This window comes from Lathyrus oleraceus, chromosome 4 (assembly GCF_024323335.1).
Source record: "Lathyrus oleraceus cultivar Zhongwan6 chromosome 4, CAAS_Psat_ZW6_1.0, whole genome shotgun sequence".
NCBI lineage: Eukaryota > Viridiplantae > Streptophyta > Magnoliopsida > Fabales > Fabaceae > Lathyrus > Lathyrus oleraceus.
The window spans coordinates 218,977,070-218,992,717 of NC_066582.1; the positions used below are offsets into that span (position 1 = coordinate 218,977,070).

Sequence of the window (15,648 nt, forward strand, 5' to 3'; positions counted from 1 at the left end):
TCTAATGGTTGATAGATCCCTGACTTCAGTGACTGCACCATTTTCTGACTGCAGTGGATTACAATCCGTTTTTATGGCCTTTTGCAACCCTATTGTAATTTATTATACATGCTTTGGAGAATACATGCTTTGTGCCAGTTTAACTTATTTTAATATATTATCTTTGGCTTTTTCAACAAAAAAAAAATCACATTTCTCTATTTAATTCCTTAACTTGTACCCAGGCTAACAAAACTCATTATTTACACATGATAAGACAACTTTCAGCAAAATCAAATTCCAAGAAGTGACAATTGCAAAGGGCAACTGGGAAATATTTATAGTCAACTAACAATTAACCTGTCATGGCATTGCCAAAAAAAACTACCATGGAAATCGATTAGCGAGCACCGCAAAAGCTACTCTTTTTTTCTGCATCACATAGTTTTGTTTTGAAAGTAAATTTAATTGCTCATGAAAAATCCAACAATGATCAGCATACATTCTTCAGCTTCTTCTTGGCCTCTAAGAATGAAGCAATATAGGAACGCTTGGTTTCGATTTCTTTCAAATCCTTCTCCAAGTCTTCCACCTGTTTTGTCAGCAACAAGAACAAAAATAAATCGTCTAAGAGCTTTGTCATAAGAATCAAACTTTATTCTCTAACTACTTTTACCGTCTTTCTCAACTCTGCCTCTTTTTGCCTGTGCTCCTCACACCTGTAGAAAAGGGTTTTAGTGGAATTTATTTATTCATCAATAGTAATAAGATAGCTTAATGGAACATAAACCATTTAATCAATGTGAAATTTTATTTATATGATATGGATGACATACATATCCAATATAACAGTGAACCTAATGAGAAAAACATCTAATCATATGATCATAAACTATATACATGTATCCATAAAAGATAATGGCTGCAATTAAAAGACCGTGAGATTAGAAAAATGATCATTTAACACAAATTTGATGGAAAAAGTCGACAACAATTTCAATGGTTAATGTTGTTTAAAATATGTAGTTAATTACATTCAATAGATGAAGGCATGGCAATAGAATTCGTACCCACGGATACCCACTCAAACTCGCTCTAAGATTGACGGAAAAAAAACCGCTTTGACTAGGTTTGCGTCTGACTTTGTATTTTCCCCGATTACAAAATATAAGGACGGGTCGGGTAATTGGGACACTAGTATTCGCCCCGAACCTGGCTCCATTCATATCAGTTTTGTACTTTATTAGATGGTTAATGGCTAAATAGATGGTTAATGAATATAGCAAAAATGTCACAACTCAGGAACAACTGAACATAATTAACCAAAATTTTAATTCGTGACTCACAATTTCTAGACTTTCAAATATATTTCATTATAACCATCTAAATTGTGTTCAAATATAAACAAGAAAATTATGGTTAATGACATTTAAATTTGTACTTTGTAGTAAATTGTGTTATGTGGATAGTTAATGCCTTATGGTTATATTCATTAACCATCTACTAAATGTAATTAACTATGAATTTGCACTGCATCAACCTACCAAATTGTTGTCGTCTTGCTATCCCACTTTATGTCAAAATAATACAACTCATAAGATTGATTAGCACCAAAAACAGAAAACCAATAGAAGTTTGAGCCATGGATTGGTGGCTCAAAAGCACATCGTTGTAACAAATAGGGTAAGTAAACCCATTATGGGCAGGGAAGAGAATTGATCAAGTGTTTTACATTCCTTACATTGAAGAAAAGGGTATAGCTTGTTGATAAACTTAACAAGGATTGAATAGTAGTTTTCCTAAAATATTTCATCTTGAAAAAGGAGTTACCTCGTGAAAAGTTTGATGTTTTCTTCACAGATTTCATCAATAGATCTGGACACTGAAGCTCCACTCGATATACCCTGTTGATAAAAACAACGCATAAGTCATTGATAATGGGTTACAAAGTTTTGAAAATCTGTCTTCCTATTGTTTGTTAATGCTAAGACATTAGAAGAATTCATATGCAAATTAGAAGTGACTACTCCAGAGCATCATCAACATTTCTAAATTCAATAACATGCCTCTACTTGTGTTAAATAAATTATTTTAAAATATGATAGAGAAAGAAACATATTTCACTTCACATCCTGAAGCAAGAATGTTTATAGTTGGTAAAATTAGACAAGCACGGCCTTTGCAGATTACATCAGCTACTCACACACTGCTCATAAGTCGAACTTTGCTTGCCGGTTGCATGAAAACCCTCATTTGGCTCATCTAAATTCAAAACTTGTTGGTGCTTGGCTGCTGACCAAATATCTTGTGGATCAGCAAGAGACTCATTTTGTGAATTAGTTAAATGCCCAGCTGATTGTCGAATTTGGGCTTCCTTTTGCATAAGTGGCCTGTAACCTATAGGCTGATGTCCAACTAACTGACAGTGACCCTTCCTGTATAGTCGAGAAAACATTTCACCAAATCAAACATCATCAACATCATAATATGGAAATTCTAGAAAAGAAATATCAGGAAGTGCTTATGTTTTCACATACTACAGTCATTATTATTGGCTATTTCCCGTAAATTGTATGTTAGCAACAGTCTTCCAATTAAGAAGACTTGTTAGGCGCAAATACAACAATGCTGGAATAAGAATAACTTAAGTATACTAGTAACTTGTAACTGACTATTAATTGTATCGGTGACTGCCTAAAATTATGACTGCAGGTATGATAACAGCAGTCCTAAATTTTAAGAGAGGGTTCCCTTGGGATGTTAGGAAGGCAATTATTGAATTTCAGACTGGTGGATATTGGGAGAGACAAATCCTAGGACATTACCCAAGATACTTTTAACATTAGAAACTAGTCCTAAACTGATCCCTGGAGATAAACTAAGAAATTCCAATAAAATATCATATATTAAGATATTTCATTTATTCTAATAAAAAGAAAATCTAAATCTAAGGGCCTCTTTACTTGGAAAAAAAAATTGTTTGCATTTCATGCTTTTACTTTTAGTTACAAAACAGTCACCTTGTTTTCTATCTGTTTTCAAAGATTTGTACAAGATATACTCTAAACTGTTTTTTTATCCCTTTCATTATTTGATGTAGAAAACTTTAGTAACAAAAAATAGATTGCATAAAAATATTGAAAAAACATATAATTGATTGAAAACAAGATGGTTGTTTTGTAGTCAATGTGAAACAGAAAATCAAAATAGAAAAGGCATTTCCAATAATATCATAGGCATAAACCGTGTAAACTGATTAGCCAACACAAGAGCAGTTACTATGACTGCTTATTGAAATATGCAAGTGAATTAAGAAAAATAATTCTGAAAAGAATCATTAAGGAAGCATTAGGCAACATCAACTACTACTACTAATGAAGTACAACATTGAATTTACAACACCACCCTCACAGGAGCGTAAAAATGTAATCATATAGCAAAATAAAAGAAACGGTTCAGAATAAACTATGAAGTATAAACAAACCAGTAATCATTTATCATTTGTTTCAGCTTCCCTTCTAGCCGTATGAACAGCAGTGATCTCTCAAAATCTTGCTTGTCATGTGCAGGTTCTATAAAATTGGCTTCAAGAACTCCTAAATATGTACAAGTAAATTAAAAAACATGGATATTTTGAAGTTCTTGCACAAAGAAATCAACAGGGGGGGAGATTAGAACATTACCAACAACACCATTCCCTTTAGATGAACCATCTGGGCTTACTTTCCAAAATGGCTGCATTCTCAAAAAAAGGTTAACCACATCAGATTGGAATGGTACGCAAATAACATTAGGGAACAAATTTCTTAACGGAATATTGTAAACTTCCCCAACTTACCATGGTTATATAACCTTTCTAAACGATCAAAGTTTATTAAGTAAAACACTAAAAATCAGTGAAGCTAAAATAAAATAAAATAAATGAGATTTGTGAGCATCGAGATGAAGAATACATTTTTTGGTCGAATAAGAATGGCAGTAAGATCATACAGAACCTCTGAATAATAGTGTTGATCTACCAAACCAAGCCTGGTGAGATAAAGCCATACAATAGACAAGGCTGTGTTTGTTTTCATCAAGGAAGAGATAATGAACCACCAACAAACAGGGAAAAACACTAAAGGTAAGGAATAACGATATGCATGATGGAAAGAAGAAAGTTCACGATAACATGAAGTGATATAAAGATAAAGTTACAATTTTGACTTAGATTTATAACATTATCGCGTAATGAGAGGCTCATACTCAAGAGGCAGGGCTGGGAGTTGGATTTGGTGTCAAGGTCTATACTATCCTCATTAGCAGATGAGGACGTGAAAACCCCAAAGGCCTACAATGGTAAAGTTCAAAAAGAAGAACATGAATGAGTGTTACTTAATGGCTTGGGGTTATATTGGACGAACACTGAGTGAGACAGTTGGAATAGGATCAAGCACAGTAGGAGCAAGACCTCAAATATGAGCTCCACGGTTTAGAGGGGATATCCAAAAACTTGAACAAAATCTAGAGGCAATATTGGCTAAAGATGAGATAATATTGTAACCAAAGGAGCATTAACGATAATCCTTTAGGGGTTAATCACGAACAGCACACTTAAAGGATCAAGCACAAGGTTTATTGAGAACCTGTGTAAGATCATGGATGGAATAGGTAGAATGCAAAGTGAGGCATTTGATTATCAAGGATAAAAGTGATGACGTCTCAATAGTTTGCATTTTTTAGAATTATTCAGTAGTTTTTAATATAATTTAATAAATCATGGAATTAAAATTATGACAATTATTAAGTTCTGAAATTCAATAGTCAATTTGGTTGTGTTATTATTAATGCTTTATAACCAGACAAATTGGGCAGTATTTGTTTTTTTTTTCATCTTTCCTGGTTGACTTAGAGACTTGGACCTACACTCTAGAAGTTATTGAGAATTGATACAAGTGTGGAATGACTGTTGAAACCAAAAAATCAAGTCAGAAGTACTCATCAGTACATGAGGGAAACATTAGCAAATTGCTAAAAGCCCGTGTGCTATAGGCTGTTTGGACACCGGGTTCCTGCCCAAATCCAACTGAACAACTGCGCAGGAGAATGTGCTTAGCACATTGTGCTAACCCCATGCGATGTGCAGTAGGCCATTTGAGGCCTTTTCTTTCTGCCAAAACTGAATAAAAGTTTGAGCAGTGTGCCAGGATTAAATTATCTCATATTTTATCTTTCTCATACAAAATTAACTATGTTTCTTAATCCATGTGAAATGACCAAAACATCATATAATATGGGACGGATGGAGTCCTAACTTATCGTGATCATAGGATATTTCTGTTATATTTAGGACCTTTATTACCAAGTAGAGAAGAGGGGATTTGTAATCCCAACCATTTCCTTTATCATAACTTTTAATCAATTTTATTTCTCACTTCAAATTCAAAATAATACTCAAACAAACCCCTCAATGTATTACCAGTATGATTATAATTGTTTCATTCTAAACTAATCACAATTCATGTGGATTCAAACTTTATATTATTTGAACGAAATTTGCTACACTTGCCAAATAAGTGTGTGATTTATTATAATGCAAGCACTAGCAACATCACTACTCCGAAAAGGAAAGGGTAGACATTTAGATACTACAAAATAAAAATATCCTGGCGATTTTTAAGAGGTTTTATATTTTATGTTTTCTAACCCCATGTTGTTGAAGAAGGTTGTATTACCTTAAAGTTCCAACGGTAGATTTTGTGGGGGGAAAAAAAACACAAATGAATAACCCATATCTAAAGAAGGCACAGTACAGCTAGGAACATATCTAACCCCATGTTGCTGAAGAAGGTTGTATTCCCTTAAAGTTCCACGAGAGATTTTGTGGGAAAAAAAACACTCAAAATGTTAAACAACCCATATCTAAAGAAGGCACAGTACAGCTAGGAACATAGACATCCAAACAAACTAAAGCAAATCAGGAGAACTGAAATAGACTCTATCAAGAATAAGGATGGAAACAGGTATGATTTCAAAGCTAATAAGACTCACAAGTCAAATGCTACTTCCAATGTACATGAACACATATATACATGAATATATATTTTTTATTTCCTCTCCTACTTCCAACATATATAAGAATGGTGGTTTGCTGTATGAAAAAGAAATAAAAATATACATACCAAAATGCAGCTGAAATAAATAAAATTTGAGATAAGGCAATTCAAGCAGTCAAAAGTTGGAACATACCTTGATTAGGCGATTTTTGTGGTATACATTAAACCCAGAAACATTAATAGCAGGAAACTCCTTTATAAATCCAATGGTCGTCTCCACCGTAGCCTAAATCAGACAAAACTCTTTAGTTTTAAAAAATAAACTATTTTCTTAATTAGTTAAATGTTTGCAGGGTGATGGGATAGTAGACAAATAATTATTGTTTGTTATTCGTAAAATACTATATCTTCTTCTGATGTTAACACGAAAGAAGATCAGTAGTAAAAAGAAAAAGATGCACTAAGGGAGTACGGAGGAAGGAGGGAGCCGGTCTGCTCCTCCCAATCCTTTCATCACCTACTCTCTCCTCTCGGTTATCCCCCTTCGTATCCCACTAATCAAATACGTTTTGCTTCCTCTCTCAGCTAACTTATCAATTTCTACTTCTGCTGCATGAATATTTGTCAGAATTCCCATATTGCCCTCCTTAGTCGTTACCCGTGTGATACCTTTCTTCCCCATTCTCTCATACACTAATGCTTAAAGAGACTTAAAGAGACTTAACCATTCCACTGGTTAACAAATCTAGATAAATAGACTTGAGCTGTCTCTCATTGAACAATCCCCCTTCTGTGAGCTGAAATTCCTTGATTTAAGGGTATACATTGATTACAACCTAATTACTCACAGATCTTTAGACTAATTGATGTACCTTTCTAAAATAACGATCAGACTCCCAAAACTAACAACAATTCTACAAATTCTTGATTTAACGTCTGAACTTAAAGATCCATACAAAAGGTATATCATGCATATTTCTATTTAACTATTATTAAATGATCTTTCATGTATGAGTAATATCTAGCAACTTTCAACATAATGATGTATAAAATTGCTTTAAATGAGTGTCACAGTATTGATCTAACCACATGTGCCGCAGCCAGCTGGGGCTTGTAATTAATAACTTCTGAATGTTTTAACTCATCTGTAATGTCAACATGGTCCACAGGTTTTCCTCTTAGTATGATTTTGAAGTTCGGAAATTTTCTAAGATACAAAAGTGAAACATATGCCTGAAAAATATTAACTGTCAATGAGAACAGAGATTAAAAATTAGAAATCAATGGTAACATGTATAGCTGAAATTTCAAGTATTAATCATTACCCGTAAAGAATAACGGATGCGGTAAGAAATATGCGACTGAAGCTGAACAACTTTTTTGTTCAACTTCGGCCCATTTGCATGCTTGGCCTCATCTCTCAGCATGATATCCTGTGCAGAAGAGAAAACCAGATCATGATTGCAATAAAAATAAAATATTGATCAATATCAAGTATAGGCACCCCAAGCAGATACATACACCCCCAAATCACTCACTACCTTAGACGAGTGTGAACAATTCCAAACTAGCAAAATATGTCAACAGCACAGTTACCTCAAAGTCAAGGTTATGTATTTTCTAGAATTGAATATGACAGAATGAAAAAATTGGCCAAACCTGGCACTTGGTATCACTAATTTATTGCATTGACATAAATAACCAAGATGAGACAAGTACAGAAAATAAATGAAAGTGTAAAATCACTACAACAAAACTAACTCGGCCCATCCCCCAAGGCACGTCACCAGATGATTAACCATGCGCTCTCATGCACCGTTGTCTCCATCGTACGTTGCAGCCCGTTTACAGACTGTTTCCAACGATTTTTTTCTCAACGTGCTCGCCTCTGAGCGATTCCAACAACAAGGCTGTCCACGTTTCATTCTGATCAATTTTGGTTCTGACTTACAGGTCGTGTTTCACTACTATTATGTTCCACTATTTTGTCATCTTTCCAGCACTGTTTTGCTGCCCTTTGTTTTGCTGCCATTTATTTTTACTTTAAATGGTTAGTTTTGGTTCTCGGAGACGATCACCCACATCCAAACCTCATACCAAATGTAACTATTGTCATTGTTTGGGACATACTATTTTTCTGTGCTGGAAACTACATGATCTTTTTCCACCTTCTCGAATTGATTCAGCTGACACTATTTCAGACCACGGATCCTCCTAAGGCCTCTCTGGCTACTTATGAAGATTTTCCCTCGGGGGATAAGGTTTTGACAGAAGATTTTCCCTCGGGGGATAAGGTTTTGACAGAAGATTTTGACAGAAATCAGGATTTGTTGTTTCGGTTGCACACACCGGGAATGTTATGCTATTGTAGGCATGAAATTATACTAGAAGTAATACAACAGCTTCTCCCTACTTGTTAAGTATAAATAGGTACAAGTGCTTTGTAAATATAATAAAATAATATTATCAAGAACTTTCTTTTTTTCCTACTTCCTACCCCAAACCTTGTAATAATTTCAATACATATTAACCAAGATATATTTGAATATTTTCCTCATCCAATAAAGAATATCTGAAAATACACTTACAAACACCTGCAAATGCTAAAGTTCATATAGCAATAAACATATAAATATACACAACATACCTCAGCGTCATCATCAAAACTCAATTCATATATTCCTTCATCATTCAACCACAAGTTATATATTAAAATCTTGGTTCCATGTGATCCTATATCCTCAAACTGAAAAGTGTGAAAAAACAGATCAGTAATAATAGTCCATAGCTAACATTTCGAAGGTAAAAATGAGCTATCAATAGCTAAATTACATTTCATTTATTGCATACTTCATTGTGAGGTGATTCGCATGCTAATGCTTTGGCCAGTGGCCCAACAGATAATGCCATTATTTTGAGAAGTGATGTCAGCATAATACGAAAAGAAATCTATATAGACCTCGTAACGGTAAGGAACTGTCAATTTATTTCTTATTGTAAAATGAAAAAGAAAAGGGTTTGCTCTGAACCATAAACCTTGTGGACATGCATATGAATGAAATTCCCTGACTAGCACATAGTCATATAGTGCCATAGTCTACATGCAACAGAAATCAATAGAAGAGGCTAATGTGAAATTTAGGCTAGAATTCAGTGAAAATGCTTGAAGCTTAACTCATCGTGATTGAGGTTTCTCTGTCACAACAGTTGATTTAGGATAACATTAGGTATTTTTCTTCCCTTGGAGTAAAGCACGTGATTTTTTAAGGGAGTTGGCCTGACAGAAATATCGGGGGACTGAGAAATTCTGCAACATTCATGTTTTCTCTTTTCTTAGTTGTTTTGTATATGACAATTAATTCAGGATTATTCCTTATACTCCATCGTAATTTCTTTTCCTCATCTTAATGAAACACATTAATCAAAAAATAGAAAGGTTGCATGTGAAGGAAACTCACAGATAAAGAATGAATGGGAGCAAAGTTTGGACATTGTGACTAATAATAAATTACTCATGCGACACTTCTCAAGCCTAAGTTCTTCTCTAGAGGCAAATAGCTAGTAGAAATATTGCCAAAACTGATAATATATGTCCCAAAAATTGATTTACATTATTTTGAAAAGGTAACCTTCCATGAGTATTTTTATTTGGTGAAAAGATTCTGTGGATAAACAATAGAATGCAATAAACCTGAAGCATGAGCTCGTCCTTGGATGTGAAAGGAGACCAATCAAGAATTGTTTTCAAGTTTGATGACCAATCGTCCAGTGAGCCATAAACAATTGGCTCAGGCCAATGGCCAGATATGTCAAAATCTATCTGCAATGAAAATGATACTTTCCACATAAAAATTCAGCAGTAGGAAGCATTCACTGTTTACATATTTGAACATTTGACTAGGAAAATTACCATCGGAATGATTACATCATCTTTCCCAGTTTTCCTCAAAAAGGTATAGGATAGAAGACCTACACTTTGTGTTGCCCGGCTGAAGGATAGAAGTTAACCATTTAAAAGGATTAAATATTATCAACAACTATAAATTAAAAAGTCAGTTACAGAAGATAACATATACAAAAAAAGGAAGTAGCCTGAATGGAAAATATGTTGTCAAGAATACTAACAGCGCTCTACACATAATACATCCATAGGAAAACTAGAAATGTTTAAACTACATAGTAGAAAATAAAATAAAAAACAGGGCAATTCAAAAAGAGATAAAAAGATAGCCCTAAATAAACAGGTGGAAGATGGGGTGCAGTTTTCCCGTCATACCGGCCACTATGCGGCGCAGTTATAGCAGATTATGGCGGAAAAACTGTAATATCGGCCGATAGTTACCATTGAGGCGAGCCCAAAAGCCGCCATGTATATCCACCATAGCACTCCATGGCCGATATTTGATAAGACTGTTGAGGATACATATTTCTGTGCCATGTGCTACATCTAAACTCTACACAATCTCAAGTACAAAAGACTCCTCATTTAGGTGTGTTTGTTTCAAGTTATTTAATGAAGAGAGAAGTTAAGACGAGAGAAAGAAGAAAGAAATAAGGAATTTGGCTTGTTTGGTCCATTGAAGAAAGAGACAAGAGTGACTAAATTAGGTGGGTCCCATCAACCTTTATCTTCACTCCTATAAGATAAATAAAATCCTATCACCCAAACCAATATATACAAAGAATAAAAACGTACCCCAAATGTGTAGCGCGGCTAAAAACAATAGCATCAGCACCCAGTCTCATAGTACTAGTCTTGAATCCATTTCCATCTAGAACAAAACAACATATTCTTATACAATTGTACAACCGCCGTTGCTTAATGAAACTAATAGAATAAATTTAGTTGCACACTTACACTGCCCAATTGTTGTCTTCGACTTCTTTGAAGAATAACCCAAGCTCATGCACTTCCGTAGTGAGTTGGGATCCATTCCACCGCCATCATCTGCGTAGGAAACATAAATTCATTAACTAGCATATCAAGCCAACATAAATTCTATATTAGTAGATACTATGCATGTTTGAATAGCATACCTAGAAAGCCTAGCACTGGTGAATTATCCTTCTTGTTCTTAAGCTTGTCAACCTTAACAAAAGTCGCACCATTTTGGATCTAGTAATGCAAAGGAAAATTCAGTACATCTCTTACTCTATGAATACAGCCACTTCATAATAGCTTTTTTAAAAGTTTTGACATACTGGCAGGCCATCATCAGAGGTAAGTTTTGCAAGTTATTTTAGAGTTTTAAGCCAAGCAAATAAGAAACCAATATTGTTAATTCAACTAAATATATATTTATGGGCCATCAAAATTAAAAACTGTAAAAATATACTTTAAGATTCCATTTATATTATAATTGTTTTGCTAAAAGTAGAAGTGGGTGTTAATTACTCCGAGGCTACAACTCAGGGTGCTAGTAGCATGTCTTGATATACTAAGACCCAAAGAGGGGTAGAATAGAAAGCTACCCATGGGATGACTTGAAGTATTCAACTCCAAGTATATCTCCCAGCAAGAGGCTACTCAGCTAGCTCCTGCATGCAACAGGAACACCTAGGGTGGAATGATCACCAATCGTGACTGCTAGTCAAAGGAGATTCAAAGTTCAAACCAATGCACATAGACGACATAATCTTTTTAGTTGATCCTTCATCACAAGTGTGTACTCATGCCAGTTTTAAATGTCTAACATAAAGCCAACTAAGAGAGCACTTATGCAAGCAACAAACATTCAACAATATTTTTCATGTTGATTAACTACTACTATCTCGCTACCTAGAAAACAGAAAGAAAAATTTTACATAAACCATACCTCATCAACAGCATTATCCACTAGCTCAGCAATTGCTGCAAACAATGAAAAATTCTGTCAAAAGTTGCCACAGAAGCATTATAAAAACAAGTCTTCATTCAACATAAAAATAAAAATAAAAATAAAAATATTATAAATCCTCTTCTTTTTTATCATCCGAAACCGCCTAAGAAACATGTTGAGATCCCAAATCAATAATTGACTAGAGATATGGCCAAACTAGTACTTTTAAGGCTTGGGCAGTCCTCACTCCTTGAGCTAGCTTTTGGAGTTGAGTTAGGCCTAACCCAAATTCTAAAATAGTATCAGAGTCTATCTTAAGGCTACGTCTACTATTTCAGCCATCCATATTTGTCCATCCTCTAGATGTACAATTCTAGCCCATCATTTATATTATAAAATACCCCCAAAAAAATCATAGAAACAGACTCGGACATCAATTTCAAAGTTGAATCAATATGATATGAAGTCTTTTAACTTCTTTGGTGCGACAAGGAGGATTCTCAAATGTACATTTGTCATTGCCTGATGAAAACTTCAAAAACCTTGAGAACTTAAGTTGTGTCTTATGTCAAGTTCTAACTTTGCCATGCAACCAAAATCGTGAGTTGTACTAACAGAAGAATGGTCTAGTTCCATTGCTTCTTACTTGCCAACACTCACTGTTAGTTACTACAATCAGTTAGTTACTTATAGAAGAAAAGGAGCGGCTATTTTCATGCTTGTGTTAAGAGAAGGAACCCTCTAGTGGCCCTCCATGATGCTTAACAAACGGAACTTTTTTAGTCATATGAGCTTAAAAGCTATAACCAATAGGTTTGTTTTTTGTGCTTGCCAAACAGATTCTAAGTTACTAATAATTTTGATTATAGAAATACAAGTGAATTCAAAGAAAGCACACCTCCAAAAGCCCATTTATGAGAAGTGGCGTTAGAATGAAGAAACTTGGGATGAACTCGTGCATGATCCAAGTGACCTAAAATTGCAATTAGGGAAAAATCAGATAAGAAAAAACAAGAATTAAATTTGAAAGTAAAAAAGAAAAAAACTGTAATGTGAAAGACCTTGACTGGGAGAAGGCTTAGAAGTAGGGCCAACAACATAATCACCGGCTTTCCAGAAACTATGGCTTTCAGAGACTAACGGAGTTGAGGTCGATTGAGGAGGGTTTTGCTGCTCCTGAAGCTGAAGTGGTAAATGAACGTCGCTCATTACAGCACTCGCGGAGGCGTCGTCGTCGCTGTCGACGTTGACGGTGTTTTTCTCTGATTTGGGAACCGCGGACATGGAAGAGGAACGAAGTACTGTGTGCAAGTGAAAGTGGAAACTTCGACTCTGGATTTTGGCAGGGCTTAATTGCAGGATAAACGAGTGAATAGCTAGTACAAGTACTATTTTTTCATATAAAAATAAACTAGTTAAAATCTCAAATTTCCTAGAGATTAATTCATAATAAAATGCCCACTTATGAGAATTTAAAGATAGGAGGGTGTTAAAAGTTTTTTCTAGTTTCTATTAGGATTTGTTTGTCTTCTCTTTTTGAGCGGTCTCTTCTTGTGTATTAGGTTTGATCTATCGCATTACCAAAATATAATGATAAGTCTAAATATTGAAGGGTTATCTTTATAAGAGGAGGGAGAAGAAGAGGGATTTTGCTTCGACTTGGGTGAACATGAAGATGATTCATGCGATTTACGATGGTGTTTGGTGGGAAGATTCTTGTGTGACATACGAGCTCATGTGAGATCAATGAAGGTAAGAGTAACGGATATGTGGAGGTCGGTGAAGGGTGTCACTATCAAACAGGCAAAGGAAGGTTTGTTTTTATTCTATTTTACTCGTAATCTCAACATGGAAGCGACGCTGAAGGGAGGTCCATGGACGTTTGATAGTCACCTACTAATATTAGAGAGGGTGAAACTGGGTGTTCAAATAGAAAATATTCCTTTGGTCAACGTAGCATTTTGGGTTTAGGTCCAAAACCTTCCGGCGCGGATGATGGTAGAAAAGGTACGGAAATTTATGGAAAATTGCATTGGTTCCTTTATGGAATATGACAAGAATAACAATTCAAATTTTTGGCGTCAATACATGCGGTTGAGGGTGAAAATCGATGTCCGACAACTCTTGAAAAAACAAACTAAAGTCAAGAACAAGGGAGGGCAACGGTGTGCGGTGAACTTCAAATACGAAAAATTGAGTATGTTTTGCTTTGTGTGTGGGATTTTTGGGACACTTGGAACAAAACTGTGAAGTTCAATTTGCCACAGCAGGAGAATGATGGAGTTAGAGGTTGGTCTAATGAAATCTGGGTAGATAATAGAAGGTACGGTGGAGGTCTATAATCAAGGTGGTTGAAGGAGGGGAATGGCGGCGGCTGTTAGCTGGAAATTCGATACTAAGAAAATGTTTGAGATAAACTATAAAGACCAAGGGAAAATATTCTAAAAAGAATACATGAAGTTGATTCTTTCGACAGAAGGATTTGTAGTCGAATGAACTCCTTACGTAGAGGGAAATGCTGGTTTGAGACTTATAAACAAATTGGGTTTAGACTGCAATTCAACAAGAGCATTTCGATTAGGGTTGTCTTCGACGAGGCGTGAATTCAAATAAGGCTCGCAACTATTTTTTGGCATTATCATATTCTTTAAGAAAACACGTGGAAAATAGTGGATAAGGAAGTACATGCAGACGAAAACGTGTTATCTTTTGGAGAATAGACTGTTTGTTACAGTTATTTCGAATTAGTATAAATAGAAGCATTAGTGTTTAGTATTCGGGGTGTTCCATCGTATACAAAAATCTAAAATTCACTTTAAGTATCTGTGTGTGTTGAGAAACGAGTTACTGAGAATGTATGTGTGATCAACATATTGTTATATTTTTGTATATAAAGTCATTTACATTGTCGAAGTCATTTATCTTTATTACCAGTTTAATTCAAAGCCTTTCTCATATAGTTTCTTTATATTACTGCCTTTTTACACTTAAAACTTTTGAACATTGTTTTCAAACCAAGAACATTGTCGAAATGTTCATCCTTTATAAAACTTAGATTAACAATAGCATATGTCCTATGATCATTCTAGTCGATCCTGTGAGTAACCAAACTATTTTGTATTTTTGGAAGACTAATGTTTGTTTACCAAATTCAACGGTAAATAAATTGGCATGCCCAGTGGGACGAGTGCTATTGTCAAAATCTTTTGAAATATTCAGAAATTCCTTGTTTATTGTTTATTATTTATTTCCTTTAACTTCATTGCATGAGATTAAGAATTGGTAAAATAACCACTGATAACAAGATGATAACGAGAAGGAAATACGTGAGAGGAATGGTGAATCCGTCAAGTAATAATGGAGAAACTGCAGCTGTAGTATCTGCGTTCGAAGTAATTCCATCCATGGTGAGTACGACGGCCACATCATCGAATACTCGCGTTGGACCAATCTTATCCTCTATAAGGACGCAGGGTAAATAAATGAGCCCTCCTCTAGTAGGATCTAACGCATTCAGATCCTATGCGACGGGATTTTACGATGCCTTTAAATGGTCGAGAACAGCCATATGGTATGCCAACTTCGATGATGACAAATTTACATAATATGACTACAGCGTTCGATTACCTAATGGTGAATACGTTTTCACCTATGCAAGGGTCTGGATTTGCTGTTCAAAATATGGGTTGAATCAACCCAGCCCCGGGAATGGGGTTTTCGACCCAACAAATGCCCAATCTTACAACAAACTCGGCAGTTGTTTTGAGGCAACAAATGGACGAAAGTAACCATGAAATTGTCCATATGCTTGCCCA

The 15,648-nt window shown here is 35.0% G+C and overlaps 1 protein-coding gene across 1 annotated transcript; it reads right to left on the reverse strand.

Annotated features, from left to right (window-relative positions):
* Positions 1-226: 226 nt before the first annotated feature.
* On the reverse strand, positions 227-13,242 carry LOC127074634 (protein MICRORCHIDIA 1). The gene is made up of 18 exons (XM_051015969.1): positions 12,895-13,242; positions 12,732-12,806; positions 11,831-11,865; positions 11,052-11,130; positions 10,873-10,962; positions 10,711-10,786; positions 9,925-10,003; positions 9,706-9,834; positions 8,662-8,760; positions 7,340-7,447; positions 7,101-7,247; positions 6,208-6,300; positions 3,663-3,714; positions 3,464-3,575; positions 2,183-2,414; positions 1,810-1,883; positions 656-698; positions 227-571 (listed from the first exon to the last, which is right to left on the reverse strand). Exons 1-18 carry the CDS (start codon positions 13,115-13,117, stop codon positions 473-475), a joined length of 1,845 nt encoding a protein of 614 aa, XP_050871926.1. The 5' UTR covers positions 13,118-13,242; the 3' UTR covers positions 227-472.
* Positions 13,243-15,648: the final 2,406 nt, after the last annotated feature.